This window comes from Vitis riparia, chromosome 9 (assembly GCF_004353265.1).
Source record: "Vitis riparia cultivar Riparia Gloire de Montpellier isolate 1030 chromosome 9, EGFV_Vit.rip_1.0, whole genome shotgun sequence".
Lineage (NCBI taxonomy): Eukaryota > Viridiplantae > Streptophyta > Magnoliopsida > Vitales > Vitaceae > Vitis > Vitis riparia.
This window is the reverse complement of record NC_048439.1, coordinates 17,361,046-17,380,746: the sequence shown is the minus strand read 5'-3', so window position 1 is coordinate 17,380,746 and position 19,701 is coordinate 17,361,046. Positions and strand designations below refer to the sequence as shown.

Genomic DNA, 19,701 nt, shown 5'->3' with positions numbered 1-19,701 from the left:
AAATAGGTTAACAGGCGAACTAGCATACTAAACTAGACTGCCACACGAGGAAGTAAATATAATGCTCAATGATATAATTTGAACGAAAGGACGAAAAATATGTTTGCAACAAGAAAATCTATTTGCATTTACTTATCATATATTAGAATAAAATTGCACCTATAAAACTAACTTTTCAATTCAATATGCAATGCTAAACCAAACAAAATAAGTGAACCAAGTAAAATGCAAGGAAAATCAAAATATTTTTTTATGTCGTCTTCATCATCACAATTATCATGAATGGCAATCGAGGGTTCTCATATTGATGGAGAAACAAGTGAATCATGGTGAGATCACAGTTTAAAAAAAGAAGTGATTTTTCCATGTCAAGGCTATCAATCATATAAATCGAACACAAACATAATCATCTAAACAAAAACTTTTTTGATACCACAACATGCAGATGCAATTAGCCTATGAGGATCCTCACTATTTCAAACTGTAAGCCATGTCTTAAAAACGCCATAACCCACGCCATGTCTTAGAGCCACTTACGGGGTTTAAGCTTTAAGCTTACAAAAAAATACTACTTTACCTGATGGTCAGAGAAGCTCCCTCCTCAATGCTCAGCACGGGACGACACCCACGGTGGGGATTAATGGCACACTGAAATCGCCAGATAAATTAGGGCAATGTATTTGGGCTGAAATGAAATGGTCGGGATAGCCGAAATGAATCATAAACTGAAATTGCTGAACCTACTATCAACTACTTCGCCACGGAACCCAAATCCGATGGTGATCGTCGAGACCAATGGATTGACAGAGACGAAAAACTCCACCGTCTACACCTAAAATCGGATGGTCGGCAAACTCCAGATGAAGATGAAGAGATGATTAGGGCATTCTTTGGGCGGGAACGAGGGAGACACTCAGGAATGTGAAAACGCCTCTCAATTTTGGGGAAAACGATTTGCAAATCCAACGTGGATTTTGTTTTTTTTTTTACATTAGCCAGCCAAAGGGCATTTTCGGCTTATTATAAATTGTATAGCCTTCTTCTCAATTTTGAGACTTTGTCTGGGTGTTGGGCTTAATTCTGATACATCCATGGACCATTTCTTAATTTTTGGGCCCAGCTGGGCCCAAAACACAATTCTCCCTACATTTTATTGAAATCGTATCCCGAGATATACTATAACTTATCATATCTTATCTTATCAGCCAGAGAGAGTTTAGTGTCCGCAAGTTATCTTGATGAAAGAAATTATTTCTTTTCACGTTTGCAAATTTCATTTCCTTTTGTAATTTGTCTTTCTTGTGTTTGACTATAATTGGAATGATAAATTATATTTGTGAATAAAAGGTGGAATCGCCCGAATAATGAATGAGATATTTCCATTTCTTTCATCAAATACTTAAAAAGTATGTAAATCTTTTCTTTTAAGGCAGTTTTGTTTGCTTACTTTTAAATTTTGGATAGTGTCATTCAAATTGTTTTAATATTATTTCTATAAAATTTTATCTAAGTACGAAAAATTATTAACACAACTAAACCGAAATACAAGAGAAAGAAAATATTATCAAGTTCGGTTTAGTTATGTTAGTCCATATCATTTTAATACTCGTTCATCTTTATATATGAAAATTAAAATAATTAAAATGAGTTTGAAGTAACACATACAAATAATTGATCAACTTTAATCCTATTTTTTTGTTTTTCTTTATTTTTTGTGCTAATTTTTATATTCTTTCATTTTACTTTTTTTCTTTATTTTCTTTCTTTTGTATTTCCCTTAAATTTTTCGTAAACGGAACATAGATAAAAATTTAGTTGTGTTAATAATTTTTCATACTTAGATAAATTTTCCGCAAACAAATTTTAATAATTTAAAAAAATTGAAACATATCAACTAAAATATTGGATTTATTTATTTATTTAAAATAACTTATTGATATCAACTAACATAATTAAATCGAACTTGATAATAAGTTCAGTTTAGTTATATTAGTTGGTAGATAAGTTCGGCTTAGGTATATTAGTTAATATCTATTAGGTTATTTTTAGTTAAATAGAAAAAGTCAAATATCAACAAATAAATAAATAAATAAACATCATCTAGTGATTGATGGTTGAAAATTTGAAGTAAAATATGAAGAAAAAAAAAGGAAAAGTAAAAGGAAATAAAAAATGAAATAAAATAAAAAATAAATTTTAGGTCAATAAATTATATTTATTTATTGATTTAAACTCATTCACTTGTTAAGATTAAATAATTTTAAAATAAATAAGTTTTTTAATTAATTTTAATTTTAATTTTATTTTATTTTATATTTTATAAAACTGAACAAGAGAATTCATTTTTTTATGCTATGGAAAATTTAAGGGAAATGCAAGAGAAGAGAAATAAAGAAAAATAAAATGAAATAAAAAAATATAAAAATTAGTACAAAAAAATAGGTTAAAGTTGATCAATTATTTGTATGTGTTACTTCAAATTTATTTTAATTATTTTAATTTTCATACATAAAGATTAACGAGTATTAAAGTGTTATAAAGGTAATAAATTTCTAACTAATTTAAATTATATTCAATTTTCTAACTAATTAGATATGAAAAAATAATTTTTCTTAGCCAGTTTTTTTTTTTTTTTTTTTTTTTTTTTTGTATTTTCTAGGAATAAAAAATATTTATTTTTTCTTTCCTTGATATTTTTCAGGAACCAAATATAACCTATTTTTTTCTTTAAAATAATGAAATGATTTAACTAGATGCATTATATTGTTAAAAGGGTATAAGTTATAATTAAAGAGGTTTTTTTTCACTTTATACTTGTTATTCAAATATAAATTTATGTTTTGATAAAAGGGTTATTTAATTAAAAGACTTATTGAAAACCCAATTTCGGAAATCTAATCTTCAACTATTTTTTGCTCCACTTTGACAAAAATACCCTCAAATTTTTTTTGTAAAAGTAACATTTTCTTTTAAAACATACATGTAACTACTTGAAATAATTAAGAGCATTTATATTAAAAATAAGTCGCTTTTCAAACAAAAACATGGCATGAGTTAAATTCATAAATATGAGGATTATTTAATTCCTTTTAACTAATTAATTTCTTTTATATAAAAGGATTATTTGATTAAAATGATTATTGGAAACCCAATTCTGAAAATCTCACATTTAATCTATTTTTTTGCCTTATTTTGACAAAAATACTTTTTTTTTTTTTTGTAAAAATAACTCTTATTTTCTAAAACATATATGTAAATACTTAAAATAGTAAAAAATATTTATATCAAAAATAGGTTACTATTTGAATCAAAGCATGAAAGAAGTTAATTTCACAAATATAAAGATTATTTTAGTAATTTTAACCAATTAATTTTTTATAGGGTTATTTTATTAAAAGGGTAGTTGGAAACCAAATTTTGGAAAACTAACATTTTATCTTCTTTTTAGTCTCATTTTGATAAAAATGTCCTTATTATTTTTCGGTAAAAATAACAATATTTTTTTAAAAAAAATGGTTTAAATACTTGGAATAATTAAATATATTTATATAAATAATAAATTACTTTTCAAACAAGAACATGGAAGAAGATAAATTCACTGAGAAATATTAATTCATTTTTACCGATTAATTCTTCTAAATTTAACATGTCGGAATTTTATCATAATTTTTTTATCCAATCCTCGTGGATAGAATTTAGTTAGATTCTTTTATCCCATAATAATAATAATAATATATATATAAAATACTACGAAGGAGAAGGAGGAGGAGGAATATGCCTGAAATAAACCCAAGTTGTGAAATCTGACGAGTGGATAAAACGTGAGTTTCGGAAAGTCACCTACACGTCACCCTCTAACGGCCCTGTGGATAAGGACCTCCACCCTACCTCCTTCCTTCACTCTTGTTTATTTATACCTCCCCTCTTCTCCTTCTCTTCCATCATTGTTCTTATTTTTATTCATTCTTCCCCCCCTCTCAAACGATCCTATTTCTTCATCTGCTTTCCTTTTTCCGTTTTCCATTTCGTACGTATATTCGTTCTATTTTCTCTTCTTATCGTATCCTTGGAGAATGGCGGTGAGTGGTGTTGGTGAGATGATCGGTGCCGGAGGATCTTCTCCCTGGATTCAGTTGAGGGATCGGTGGTCCAGAAAGAAGGCGAATCGATCTAGGGTTTCTCGTGTCTCTGCGTCTCTCAATCTCACTGATCCCTACAAGACTCTTCGGATTCAACCTGGTGCTTCTGAATCTGAAGTGAAAAAGGCTTTCAGACGATTGGCTTTGCAGGTTCATTTCTGATTTTCGATGCTCTTTCTCTCGATTCTATTGGAGGGAGAAATTATGATTGATTTGGCCTGAATATGTCTCTTTTCTTTTTCTTTTTTGAAATTTTCAGTATCATCCGGATGTGTGTAGAGGAAGCAATTGCGGTGTACAGTTTCACCTCATCAACGAAGCTTACGATGTATGTTTATGACACTTTTTCTCCGTGTTCCTTGTCCTGTTGGTCGGATTGGGCCAGCTATGCTCAAGCTTTTTTGTTTGTTCTTTTCTGTTCTGTTATTTGCCAAATTTTCCAGCCCTAAATTAATACTGGAATGTTGTGATATTAGATTCGTTCTCATCTGTAAATATAAAAAAAAATAAAAAAAATTGGCTGATCTGATTGACACATGGTGTTTGCGCAGACTGTGATGAGCAATTTCAGGGAAGAATCGACAAGCACGGGGAGATGTTCGAGGAGATAGACGAATCCATGAGAGGATATGACGATCCTGATTGGGAGTTGTGGGAAGAGTGGATGGGATGGGAAGGAGCTGGAATTCGCGACTATTCATCTCATATCAATCCCTATATTTGAAAAATAAATACTCGTATTCCTACTTATTTAGACCAACTGTCTATTTGTATATATGGAGATGGTTTTTTAATCATCCCTCTGTAAATAGTGGAACAACAAATTGTTCAAATAATAATAATAATACTGCATCATCTTTGGAAGAAATATTCTTACACTATGATTTGGGTAGGTGTGGACCCCTTGGGAAAGGGGTAGGTGCATAATCTTATCAGGAGTTTTCAAAGCCCACCAAATTCGAAAAGGGTAGGTGGGGACTACTGTGTTAGTAGTCTTTTAAGGTTGCCCATAAGCCAGAAGTTAAATTGATTGGAAAAGGCAAAATAAACTCAATTATATTAAGTGGTATTTTCAAAATTAAAATAATAATTTAGTGATGTCTTCCATGGTGGTCCACTTTTACTTTTCGTGTCTTCTTTCCTCCCGGTTGTCTTGGCTTTGAAACAATGGGCAGACTAATTAACACTCACGCCCTTGTAAAAGGTCTTTTTTATTTGGGCTGAAAAAAGTGGTAGTAAATAAAAGTTTGTCACACATTAAAAATAATTTTATTTATTTTTATCTTAATTATATCTTATTTGCTTCATTTGTGTACTTCTCTCTCTCTTTGTATTTCCTTTGATATTATTATTTTTTTAATTATTAAAATATTGGGAGTTTGGTATGAGATTTATTTGACAGACACCATACCATTTTCCATAAGTTATATATTTATTTTAGCAATTTTTTTAAAAGGACAAATACAAAATAGGGACAATTCAGGATAAGATATTTTTGGCAACCCCAAAAAATCACATTCAAATTAAGTGTTGAAAATGGATTATTTTTATTTTTATTTTTGCATTTTTTTTTCTCAGAATCCATATCCTCATTTCCATATAATTTTGGAGGTCAATCCAAATTGGAAGTCAATTCAACTAGCAAGGGCAAGGACGATCATATTTGGAGCAAGTTCAAAGAATCAAGGTTTGGACATTTACATTGATACTATAGTCACTATCTTACAATGTTTGTATTCAAAAAAGATATTTGAGAGGAGTTGCAGCCATGGCAACGAATATAATTAAAATCATCGTTTTCTTTTTATATATTTGTAATATTTCCAAATCAAATTGAGCCCATATAAATTAATTAAAAAAAACTAGTTAAAGGAACAAAAAAAAAATAAAAAAAAAATCAAGTCTTATGGAAGTATTTGCATGAATATGATAGGTATGAGATTTGGATTACACTAAAGTTGGACATTTTTAATTTTTGGGATATACAAGCCCCATTGAAATTCTTGGAATTTAAGAGCCGTAGTGTGATTTAAAAATAATTTTTTATTTTTTAAAAATAAAAAATTATTTTTAAAATTTCTAATACCATTTGGTCATTGTTATTTAGAAATGGTTTTTTAAAAACAAAATGAAACAGATAACAATTTTAAGAGAACAAGTAGAAGTTGTTTTCACTGGTTTTTAAAAACAAAGGAAAACATAGGAAATAATAAAAAAAACCATAAAAAACAAATAAAATTGAACATGGTATCATTTCCTTTTTCTCTCTACAATTTAATATCGATACTAAAAATTTTTAAACATGATCATCTTTAAAATTACACATGTTTTCGTAAATCTCTTATTTTTTCTAAAAATTTTTATGAAGCAAATAAATTTCACATCAAACTATAGTTGATGTTGGTTGTGGATTGCGATTGAGCCTTTAGGCAACTTTTCCAATGCCTCCTTCACTTGATCCTACAAAAAAGGTATGTGCAAATGTGTTTTGGGTAGACCTCTTCAATGGTTAAGTTAGCTTTAAGGAATGAGGAATGGATCTCTGGAAGTAGCTTTGCTCTTACATTTTAACTCTCATCCCTCCACCTTTATATAGGATGTATCTCATAACCTCCCTTGACCCCCTTTTTATTTTGGCATTTAATTTCATAATGTGTTCTGCTGATAGTGTATAATGGTTGTCAAATTAACCCATTGATGGTGTGTAATGAATCCATTTATGGTGGTTGACTATCCATATAACTATGGTCATACGGTAGATGTTGCTTAGGATGGGTTGCTTACTTAGACACCTCATTACTCGAGGCATCCACCAGGACACCTTACTACCTAGGTACCCACAATGCCTCAATTTCTTAGTTATGTCTAACTAGACTCCTATTTGGGAGTGACTTAGTTGGGAAAAACTTTGTCCTTTGCTCGACTAGTATCATTATGGGGTGAATTAATTGAATTTTTGAAATTTCAAAAGGCAAATTCTAGCTCCATAGGACACATGTTAGCATAATACAAGACCCGAGAACCTCATCATTTCATTAATCATCAAGGGACACAAGGACAAGACTTCTAACTATGAAACCAAGGTTTGGTTAAACTCAATTTTGATAATAACAAAATAATGTTTGGAACTAATGATTATATTTCAACTGTGATTAGATAAGATGATTTTCAAAGTAACAATCACAAAGACAAAATCAAGTCAAAGGGAAATCAATAAGAAGAATAGATCTCAAAGAGAAGTGTTTTTCATGATCTAAGCTTTATAGGATCTCTTTTTAAGGTTGTTGGTGCACCAAAATTTTCATACATTATATTCTTTACTTATGGACCAAAATCATCCAAGAGTTATTTTGTTTTAAATCTTTTAAATGGATGATTTCATATTTTCAATTAAAATCTTGTATCAAATGCTTTTCAAACTTGTTTAAAGGGTTTTAAGTTAAAAAAAATGGTTGTTGAGTAAAAAATGACTCAACCAGTTGAGGAATTTGCTTAACTAGTTGAATTGGCTAGGTCAACTTATTTAGCTTAACTGGTTGAAGGGTGCAAAAACCTTATCTTTCTTCCAGAAAGCTTGTTCAATCGGTTGAGGTTGAACCTCATTCGGTCGAGTACTAGTCGAGGTTGAACCTCATTCTGTCGAGTACTGGTCAAAGGGCGATCGAGGTTCAATGATCACCTATCATGCATTAAATACTAACGGTTAGTGAACTGATCGAATTAGAGCTCGATTGGATGAGCCCCCAACGACTAGTTTAGCCTTTCTCCTTCATAAAAAAGTTTCAATCTTCATTGTTTCAATAGTTCAACCTTCCTAAACCTTTCTTGAATATATTTGAGTCTTGGGAGAGTGTTTTTTAGTACACCATTGTTCTAAAACTTGCATATCATTAGTGCACCATTCAAGCTTAGTTTATCTTGTATCATTTGATTCTAAAGTTTTATGTTAGGATTTTGTGAGATTATTTCCTATCTTCATTTGTAAATCTTTGAGAAGAAAAATCTAACTGTGAGGTATCACTTAGGGATTCTCAAGTATAAGGTATCACTTGAGGGTTTGTTCAAGAGTGAGGTATCTTTTGAGGATTATAAAGGGTACTTGAAGCCAAAAGTTTAAAAGGATTTATTACAACCATAATCCAATTATATTGAATTAGTGGGGCCTCAAACTTGGGATTAAAGCTAGAGGAGAGTGGACATAGGTTAGGTTGCGTCGAACCATTATAAAATCTTTGTGTTTGCATTATCTCTTCCCTAATTTTTTATTTTATATGCAATGTTTTCATATTATTCTTATTATATATTTGTTCTTGCATTCACATAGTTTGAATTTGTAAAAAAATACCATTACCCTATTTATCATTCCTCTAGGGTGATTACCTTAGGTTGAATTAGTCAATTTTTCTAACACTAACATTCCATATGCAACCTACAAATTCTCTCTTCATTTCTCCTTTTTGGCCATACATTTTGTCTATGGGTTTTTTTTTTCTTCTTTATGCACTTTCCACTGCTTCACTTTGGAGAGCATTGGTTCGTCGTTGGTGGCATTTTTTCCTTTCTCGCCATCAACATCGTCTTTGACTGACCAAGTTAGTTCCATTTTCATTTTTTTTTCCTGATTTTTCCCACTTCCAAATGAATTTTGTGACATCTTTGTCTTTGATAGTGGTATAAGCTTCAGTTTCCACCCATTTATTGAAATAGTTTGTGGAAATGAGTAGTAATTTTTTCTGAGTAGCTCTTGTAGAAAATGACCTAACTATATCCATTCCTTAAAATGCAAACAACTAAGGACTAGTAATTGGAGTTAGATATTCGAATGATAAACAGGGTATAGGAGCAAATCTTTGGCATTTCTCACATTTCTTAGTATAGAGTTCAACATTTTTTTTCATTATAGGTCAGTAATACCCTAGAGTATGTGTTTGGTGCACTCATGTTCGTTCTCTAGGATAATTGGCATATACTGCTTCATGTAGTTCGACTAAGACATATTGAGCCTTAGTTTCACTTAGACATCTTAAATAGGGCCCCCCAAATGATTGTTTGTATAATTGATCATTGATTATAGAATAATGGGTTGCCTATACTCAAAGTTTGTGAGCTCCCTTGGAGTCATCATGGACTTTTCCTATCTAAAGTTATTTGACAATATTAGTCATCCAACTAGATTCCACATCTTTTATATATCACTCACCCTTTAGGGCGTGACTTCTGAAAGAGTCAGTTGAAAATAAATTGATAGAAGTACTGTTTGATTTTCAAAAATTGTGGCTGCCACCTCGGCTAAAGCATCTACTCTCACATTTTTCTCTCAAGGAATGCATTTCACTCTTCATTCAAGCAACTTTCAACTTTCCTAACCAACTCCTTACCAGTGCTAAGTAGTGTGACATACATATGTCTTTTGCCTTATAATCCCCTTGAATTTGCCCGACTACTAGTTGCGAGTCACTTTTGATTTCCAGTTTTGATGAAACAAGTGCAAGGAAGAGATTGAGGTTGGCTATTATGGCTTCATACTAAGACTTATTATTGGAAAAAGAAAAATCTAGTCGAACCACTTGCTCAATTTGCTCTCCTTTAGGAGATTGTAAAAGGATTCCTACTCTGAACCTAAATACTTTTGATGATCCGTCTGTGTTAAGGAACCACCAATATTCAACTAACTTTTTCTTTGTCACCTCTGTTTGAGGTAGTTTAGTAATAAAGTCAGCCAAGACTTTGTATACTGAATGTTGTACTTACTCAATTCCATTGCCCATTTGATCATTCGCTTAGATAAGCCTGGCTTATGCAAAGTGGCTCATAATGGGAGATTTGTTAAGACAACGATGGGATCAACTTGGAACTAGGGGTGTAGCTTCTTAGTTGCTACTTTTAGGGAGAAGGTCACCTACTCGATGTGAGTGTATCTAGTTTAGCTCAAATCAAGTCTTTACTCACATAAAATACAGGTTTTTATTGTTTTTCTTCATCTACCTATAATAATACCATGCTAACAACAATTTTTGATACAACCAAATACACATATAGTTCTTTGGATGCAACTGGAATACCAAGCATTAAAGGCTCAAGTAAATACTGATTTATTGAGCTAAATGCTCATTCACACTCTAGAGTTCGTCCGACTAACTTTGCACCTCGAAGAGTATTGAAAAGTGAATAGAGGTTGTTAGTGAATCTAGAGATAAACCTTCCTCAAGCTGCCAATCTTCTAGAGAACTATTGTACCTCTTCACGGTTGGTTGGAGATGGAAACTCAAGTATTACCTTAATCTAAGTGGGATTTACTTCTATTCCTTTCTAATGACCATAGAAATTTTCCTACACTTGCATCAAAAGCACATATTAATAGGTTTAACTTCATATTGTACTTTCAGAGCAAATTGAAGGCTTTTCACAGTCACAGGTGTTATAAATGATCTAGCATATTATAAATATAGACCTCGGTTGTCTTTCCAAGCATTGGCTGAAAAATCTTGGCACTAGTCATTAGTACATCGCTCTTGCATTTTTTAGGCTGAATGACATTACATTGTAATAGTACATGCCTCGAGGAGTTATGAACACAGTTTTATCTAAATTTGGTGAATGCATTGGAATTTGATTGTACTCAAAAAATGCGTCTATGAACAATTGAATACTGTGCTCTACTATTGCATCTGCTATTAGTCAATATGTGGTAGTGGAAAGCTATCTTTTGGAAGACTTCATTCAAATCAATGAAGTCAATATAAACCCTCTACTTTCCTCCTTTATTTTGTAGTACAACGTTCGTCTGCCAATCAGGATATTCCACCTCGTAGATGAACTCGACTTCTAATAAGTTGGCTACATCTGCTTGGATAATCTTTTGTCTATCCAAATGAAAGCATTGGGCAAAATAGGCCATGCAACAAGACTGATATTCAACTTTTGAGATGATACTTTGGGGCTGATGCCTAACATATTTAAATGCTTCCAAGCAAACATATCATTATTTCTTTTTAATACCAGCACTAGTTGGTGATGCTTTTTGATACTCAATAATGTACTTACATATGCTATCTTCTGCTCCCGTCTTAAAAGATATTTATTAATGTACTTACATATGTTATCTTCTACTCCTGTCTTCAAAAACATCAACGCTTGTCAATGGGTCCGCTATTAGAGATTCATGGTCCTCAACCTTATTTTTTTCCTTTGGATAGTAGTCGTTATTTGGCCAAATCACGTAAGTATCCAAGCGTATCAAACAGACCCTTTCGGTCAGTCCCCACAATTATCTGGTAGCACTATCGAGTCACCAGCTGACTCCTGTGCAAGTATATTTGGCCTTGGCTAGTCAGGTAACTAACCATCTAATGATAAGTGGACGGGATAGCCTTCATCTTATGGATACATTCACACCCCACTATTGCATTGTAAGGTGAAAGATCCTCTACAATTGATAATTTTACATTTAAAACAATGGGCCTGACCTTTACTAGGAGTACTATATCGCCTAACGATATTATAGTGGTCCTGTTGAATTCAATCAGGATGCACCCCAAGCTTTCTAAGGTTAAGGGTGAGTAGCTTATCTTGTATGCGGTCATTTGCAAGAAATCAACGGAGCTACCTAGATCAACCAATATCTTGCGAACATTGAATCTACTAATATTTAGAGTTAACAGGAGAACATCCTCATAGGGGGTATTACCTGATTTAGATTAATAAAAGGAAAGGTTATGGGCCCATCAATCAATCGTGTTCCGCTCGACATGAAGGAATACTAAACGACGTTCACTCCTTTCATCACTTGTTCCACCACGGTAGCAACTCTAATCACAGATCTCCTATGCCTCTTAGATTTATACTGATCATCAATCGACCCACCATGAATGTAATGAATGACAGGACACTACTAGAAGGGGAAAGTTCATACCCTGTTTATTTCAACGGGTGGAACTTCACTGTTACCCTCAAGCTTGCAAATATACTAGCAGAGGTCCTTGACTATTATTAACTTCTCTATTAAAAAGTGGAACTGATGACACTCATTTGTAGTATGATTATGTTCCTTATGATAATAGTAATGTCGTTGTTTGTCTCTCTTCACCGGGTCTGCTCTCATAGAGCACAATCACTTGGATCCGAGTAGATCATGAACCAATAGGAGAAGCCACTCATATAAAATAGTAAGAGGAGTCAACTACAGTGGCTCCTTTGATCATGTTGAGTGAACTTACGATTGCTCTGCTTTGACCCACTTCCTAAAGATTTGGAGTTTCTCGCTTTATTTTCTTGAGTCGACCGTATTATGACTAGAATTTGTTGCGAAACTGCTCAGATGTCGTCCTCCAACATCGCATACTTATCAGCTCGATGAAACAAGTCATCCATTGACACTGATAGCTTCTTGGCAATGGATTCAAGGAATGGGGTCCTTGGACTGATGTTTTTTTTTTTTTTTGAATTTTCTAGGATTGCATCCATGTTGTATGAATCCACCTAGAGAACTGGTTGCCCAAACCTTTTCATGAATCTCACAGGGGCTTATTCTTTATTATTTTTATGTTCTACAATCCACTCAGATTCTACTTATGTCGGGCAGAGCATAGGTAGTGTGACACGAAGGCTTCAAAGATGTTTATAAATGAGTGGAAAGAGTTTTGAGATAGGTTGTGAAATCAGGATAATGCAAAGTCGTGTAAGCTGGTAAGAAAAACTTTGCATAGAAGAATGTCGTTCCCCACATCAAGTGTCATCACCTACTTGTAATGCATTAGGTGGTCAAATGGGTCACTCGTCCCATTATACATTATAAACTTCATTTGAAATCACGAGCCCTCTTAGTGATTCGTAGTTTACTATATAAGCATCGAATGGAGAGGAAAATATGTCATCAAGACACCGACTAATTATTCTCGTGGGCATTCTATACCCTGCTTCCCTAAGGACTTGCTCGAACTAGACATTTTGTGCAGGATTTTGAAGGCCACCACATGCAAGATATTAGACCACATCCTTGGTGCAGTGGTAGTGTTAGGGCCTCATGCATAATCTTGAGAGAGCATTTCCCTGGTGGCGTTGGTTGTTGTATTAGAATGGTTTCCACTAACCGGATGTTCTATTGGAGACTTTTGCACTATTGGTGACAGAGGTGAGTCACAGGTAAATAATTCATCATTTGCTTGGTGTGAAGGTTGTTTGTTTGAAAGTGAAATTTTGGTCGTTTTGCTCCAAGATGGCTTTAGGATGGTCTGATTGACAGAATGACAACTTCTTCTGCTAGAGCATCGCCTCACTGGCATTCATGCACGTATCCTTCATTTTCTTGCCTCAATTGATCAATATCTTGAAGGAGGGACTATATACGTTGCTCATACTCCTACCTTCTCTCCATCTCCACTTGAAAGGTGTTGAACCTTTCATCAAGACTAAAAGGTTACGTAGTAGACTGAGGGTTGGTACTAGTTCCAGAGGTCATGTTCATCATTTTCAATCTTTTCATGGTGGCTTTTTGTACAGTTTCCCACAAACACTTGTTGGTTCTGGATTGTGATTGATCCTCCAGGCAACTTTTCCAATGCCTCCTTCTCTTGATCCTACAAAAAAGGTGTGTCTGAATGTGTTCTAGGCAAACCTCTTCAATGGTTAAGTGTTTTGAGGATTGAGGAATGGATCTCTAGGAGTAGTTTCACATGTACCTTTTAACTCTCATCCCTATGCCTTTATATATGATGAATCTTGTAACCTCCATTAGGCTTTAAGATCCCTTTTTATTTTGACATTTAATGTTGTAATGCATTTAGTTGATAGCGCATAACAATTGTCAGGTTGAATTGCCGATGGTGTGTAACAGATCCATTTATTATGGTTGACTATCTGTACAACTATGGTCATAGGGAGGTGCTGCTTGAGATGTGTTGCTTACCAGGACACCTCATTGTCTAGATACCCACACTTTAGACATAAAATTAATTAATTTTCAAAATAATTTAAAATTTAAAAACAAATTTAATTAATACTAAAAAGTCATGGAACTCAATAACATTATAAAGTCATAGACTTAAATTTATTTTAAGCACTAATGCTTGGGTTAGTTTTCTTTTTGTATATATATTATAAACTCCAAATGAAGTAAGACTTGATGCGTTAGATTCATTAATGAGTCTAGTAATTTTTTAAAAATAACTTAAAGCTTAAATAGTGGACCAATTAATATTAGAAGTTTATGGACAAAAATTAGTTTAGAACGACTTTATTGTTTCTTTTCTACATAGAATCATTATTTTCTTCTTCTTCTTTTTCATTGGGCAAATGAATTCCAAATTAAACAAAATTGGTGTTAGATTCATTAAGAAGTCTAATAATTTTTAAAGGTATTCTAAAACTCAAATAGTGAATCAATAAATAAAAAAAATTTATGGACAAAAATTGGTTTAGAATAACTTTATTGTTTCACTTCTACATAGAATCATTATATTATAATATTTTTCACCAGGAAAAATGAACTCTAAATTAAAACAAGACTTAATGCATTGAATTCATTAACAAGTCTAATAATTTTTAAAAATAATTTAAAAATGACTCTAGTGTTTCTATTCTACATAGAATCATTATTTTCTAACTTTTTTCACCAGATAAATAAGCTGCAAATTAAACAAAACTTAATGTGTTGGATTCATTAACAAGTTTAGTAATGTTTAAAAATAATTTGAAACTTAAATGATAAACTTATTAATACAAAAAAAATTATAGACAAAAATTGGTTCATAATGACTATCAATTTTTTTTTTTTTTTTTGCACATAATTATATTTTTATAAATTTTCTCACTATAAATATGGTGATCAAATCAAGTGACACTTTGTATTGAAATTATTAATGAGTTTGACAATTTTTAAAAAATAATCTGGAACTAAAAAATAGATATAATCATTAAAAAAATAATATATCAAAATTGATATAATTAATAATTTAAATTCTTTGATGAATTTTTAATTTTTAAGAATAATTTTAAATTAAAAAAACTGATCTAATTAATTTCAAATTAAAACAAAATATTCTAAAATATTATATTCGCAATTCAGTACTAAATATGTATATAAAATAAAAAATTTGACTCATTTATATATTATAAAAGTTAAACTTTATTCATTATTTATTTTAAATAAAATATTATTAAAAATTATTATTTATCACTTTTAACAATTTTTTTTACCAAAGATGTTAATTCTAACATATACTAAAATAGTATATTTTTATAATAAAAAATATAATTTATGATTTTATTATAATATTATTATTCATGTTTTACTAAAAACTATTTATTTATAATTAAAAAAATATTTTTCATTCTTAATAAGACTTGAATTAAATTTAATTTATATTATATAAATTGAATTTGTAGTGGTTTTACAAAATAAAAAAAATATTTTTAAAAATAACTTATCTGAACAAATTTTTATTTTTATTTTTATAAAATTGTTTTTAAAAACAACTTGCCAAACACCCTTATTTGTATAAAACACTATAAAACTATTATTTAAACTTAAAAACTATTTTTAAAAACATGTTTAAGAAAATATGGCCAAACGAGCACTAATATTTTTTATTATTTATATGGTAATTTGTGGATGACGATATTATTATCATATTTGTATTGCTTGGATTACCAAGTTTAAGTCCAAAATAATCCTTTTGAAGAAAAAAGAAATAGTGAGAATAGTCTATCCCAAAATATTTGTCAAAGTAGTCTTTTCTACCCACATAATCATCCACGTAGTTTTTTTTTTTTTAATATAAAAAACCATAATTGGTGACCGTGGTTTTAAAAGTTTCAGAAATATCCTTAAAATCATAGTCATAGATTGTAGTTTTACAATTTTCTTTAGAACTACAGTTACTAACTGTGGTTTCAAAAATATTTTTAAACCACACCTTGTTTCAATTTACAATGGTTAATATTGTGATTTTTAAATTAATTTTAATTTTTTTTTCATAATAACTATAAATCCATAGTAATTGTGGTTTCAAAAATATCCTAAAAACCACAGTCACGGACTCTTACTTTACAATTTTCATTAGAACTATAGTTACTAACTGTGGTTTCGCAAATATCTTTAGACCATACCCCATTACAATTTTCAATAGTTAGTATTGTGATTTTAAAATTATTTTAAATTTTTTTTAGAACCACATTTAGTAACTATGGTTTTAAAAATATTTTGAAAATTAATTGTGATTTCAAAAATATCCTTTAAACCACACCCATTACAATTTTCCACAATTGCATTGTCGGTTTAAAATTATTATTTTTTTTTTCAAATTTTCCTTGAAATTTTGAGAAAATAATTTTACCTACATGCACTCCCATAAAATTTTATATATCTATGGCAAATAAAATATTAGTTTGTTATTGTTTATATTATTTTAAAATTTTATATTTTCATATGAAAAGTAATGCCAATGATTTTAGGTTTTTCCTTATTTAGTGTGATTTGAACTTATGTTTTGGTTAAAATGTATAATTTTTTAATTATATGAAAGAAAAATCGATTATGGTTGTAACCATTTGTTTAGTTAAAATTTCTTTCATTTAGGCCTTAGGATGTTTTTGAGTCTTATTTGTTTGAATTATTAAGGAAATGGTGAATAATATAACATTACTAATTTGAATTGACATTTTATATAAACTTAAATGTATTAACCAAACTATTATAGTTCTACAAACATGAAAAAAGTTCTCAATGGGTCCTACATGATGGAATTTTTCTCTTTCGCTGTGAACATCTACAGTAGATGGCCATACTTGTTGGATTTATTTGTGCTATCTAAAAAGTCTCCATCTCTATAGACTATGATAGAACCAATGGAGGTAGAACTCAACATACACGTGGAGCCTGATGTCCTCTAGGTACCCGTACATGTAATCGTGCAACATGATATGTCTCCTTAAGAAAAGGTGGAGGTGCAATGGACTCTATAACAGGTAGGGGTGCATCTAATGATATAGATGGTTAGGGTGGAGGTGGAGGTGTAGAAGTCAGTATAGATGTAACATGAGGGAGGACAGGTAAGTCTAATGATATAGATGGCTCAATAGGGGTAAGGCTAAATGGTATGGTAGTCTCAAGTCGAGGTGAAAGGACTAGTATGGATACATCATGTGGAGAAAAATGTGGCTCTAAAGATGTAGATGGATGAAATAGAGGAAGGGTATATATGACTAGTGGATGTGAGGGTTGTACCAAAGTAGATGCCGGAGGTACATGTCACTAACCAGCTCGACGACCACCTCTCCCTTGACCTCTAATTGGTACCCTAACAAGCGTAATTAATGATGGTGGTCTCATGGATGGCTCTTGTGTTGAGTGTACGTGATGATCATTTCCAATAGCACGTAAAACATCAATAGAAATTTAGTGAGTTTTCTCCAAATCATTTGAAATAACCATATGCTACAGATGACTCAATAAAGGTAAGGGTAGATGGTATTGTAGTCTCGGGTTAAGATGAATGGGCTGGTATGGATACATCACAGGGAGAGAGTGGTGACTCTAATGATGCAGATGGCCAAAATAGAGGAAGAATAGATGTGACTGGTGGATGTTAGGGTTGTACCAAAGTAGATGCCAGAGGTACATGTTGCTGACTAGCTCGACGACCACCTCTCCCCTGACTTCTAATGGGTGGTACTCTAACAGGCGTAATCAATGATAGTGGTCTCATGGATGGACCTGAATATGTAGATGGCTCATGTGTCAAGTGTATGCGATGGTCCTCTCTTATAGCACGTAAAACATTAATAGAAATTCGGTGAGTTTCCTCCAAATCATATGAAATAGCCATCTGTGATACGATGGTGATTTGTATAAGAAAATAAAACATGAGGCATTTGCACATAATTTAAGTTTAACATTCATTCAAAAATGGTTTTGTATCTCAAATGGTCTCATCAATAACTCAATGGCAAAAGCTGTATTATGGAACATCATATGATCTCTATGCAAAACAGGTGCAATCAATCAGGCTTTGCGTGATATGTCGATACCACTGCATATATGGATCATAAAAATCCATGGTAGTAATAGCAAGTGGTGTTAACGTAATACGCTCAGAACGAGTAGCCCAACGAGAAATATACTGAGCATGGAATGTTGCTTAACCATACTGATGCCATCCTCACTTATCCACAAAATGTAGCTCCATATCTATCAAACAAGGTGAAGGTATCCCTTGTCGCATACTAAGCTGGTGTAAAACTTGCTTTGGTCTATGCCACTCAATAACATCAAAGAAAATAAGAGGTGACAAAATTTGCCAATTGTCTTGGTCAACTTGACATGTAGCTAAAAGATGTGTAATCAAATTTGTTGTATATGGCTCTCATAATACCTATAATAAAAAAAAATTAATTAGTCACATTGGTGCAAATTGTTGCAAAGGTAATCTTATGCATAAATACTTTACCTGATATTGTGTTTAAACATCTAATTGATCTCGATAGAATGTCAACACATGTGGTGATGGGTTATGAGATCAAGACAGAGGTACTCTCCACCTAAGGCTCAATAGATCAACTGGAAGTACCTCATCAGGCAATAGATGATCATGTAAAACATCAACTACATCATCATGTAAATGTGAGACTGCTATAGGCATTGGAAGACGATTGAAATCAAGTCAACCCACATGAAGTCTCTCCCATAAGCATAACTACAAAATTTAATAACATTATCAAAATTAGACAACTTACAACAATAATGCAAGCAATTAGTTATAATAGATAGTAATGTTGAAAGACCTGTAATAGTGTGATAGGTTCATAAATCTTTGTGGCACTATCCAAACTCAAACAACATAACTCTTTATATAGGTATGCCAATACTACACTGCCCCAACTATAGTGAGAAATCTTAGTGAAGTCTCTCAACAGTGGAAGGTAACATAACTATACATTTGTGCCAATCTTGTCTACAAGCAATGTTCCACCCAGTAGTGCTAATATGAAAGCACAAGCATAATGCTGTAGAATAACATCATCGGCCCCTGTTGGTGGATAAGAGAACTGTTCACGCAAACATCGTGTTGATATACCTGAACCTCTAATCTGAGATGAAGGTGGTACCAGACCTAAAAGCTTTGAACATAGTAGTGACTAATCTTCGTCACATGTGTCAGTGATAGAAGGCTCGTGAATAAGTAATCTTAGAATCATGGCTACATTTGTAGAGTAACAATCATCTCTCCAATAGGTAGATGAAACGTATGTGTCTCGGGCCACCATCGCTTAACAAGACTCGTGATCAATAGCCAATCCAATGAAATGTGTCCAACACAATATATACCATAAAAACTAGATTGCATCACATATGGCCGAATACGAGGGTCCACCTCCCACTTTTGTATGAATGTCTATAAATGTTGTCGACATGTCAATACCCAATTAAGCTACAAAATATTACATTAGATTAAATAAGAACTTAATTAAGGTTCATGATTATGTATTTATATACATTTATATTTATATTTATATATTCATATATAACTAACCAGAGTCCATTAATTGAAACCTATGACTGTCGTGT

The 19,701-nt window shown here is 31.9% G+C and overlaps 1 protein-coding gene across 1 annotated transcript; it reads left to right on the top strand.

Moving 5' to 3' along the window:
* The first annotated feature begins 3,951 nt into the window (after positions 1 to 3,951).
* Positions 3,952 to 5,007, top strand: LOC117922271 (chaperone protein dnaJ 8, chloroplastic-like). The gene is given in 4 exon segments (XM_034840344.1): positions 3,952 to 4,289; positions 4,399 to 4,467; positions 4,691 to 4,721; positions 4,724 to 5,007. Coding segments are annotated over 4 exon segments (456 nt in total). The 5' UTR covers positions 3,952 to 4,073; the 3' UTR covers positions 4,864 to 5,007.
* The last annotated feature ends 14,694 nt before the right edge of the window (positions 5,008 to 19,701 follow it).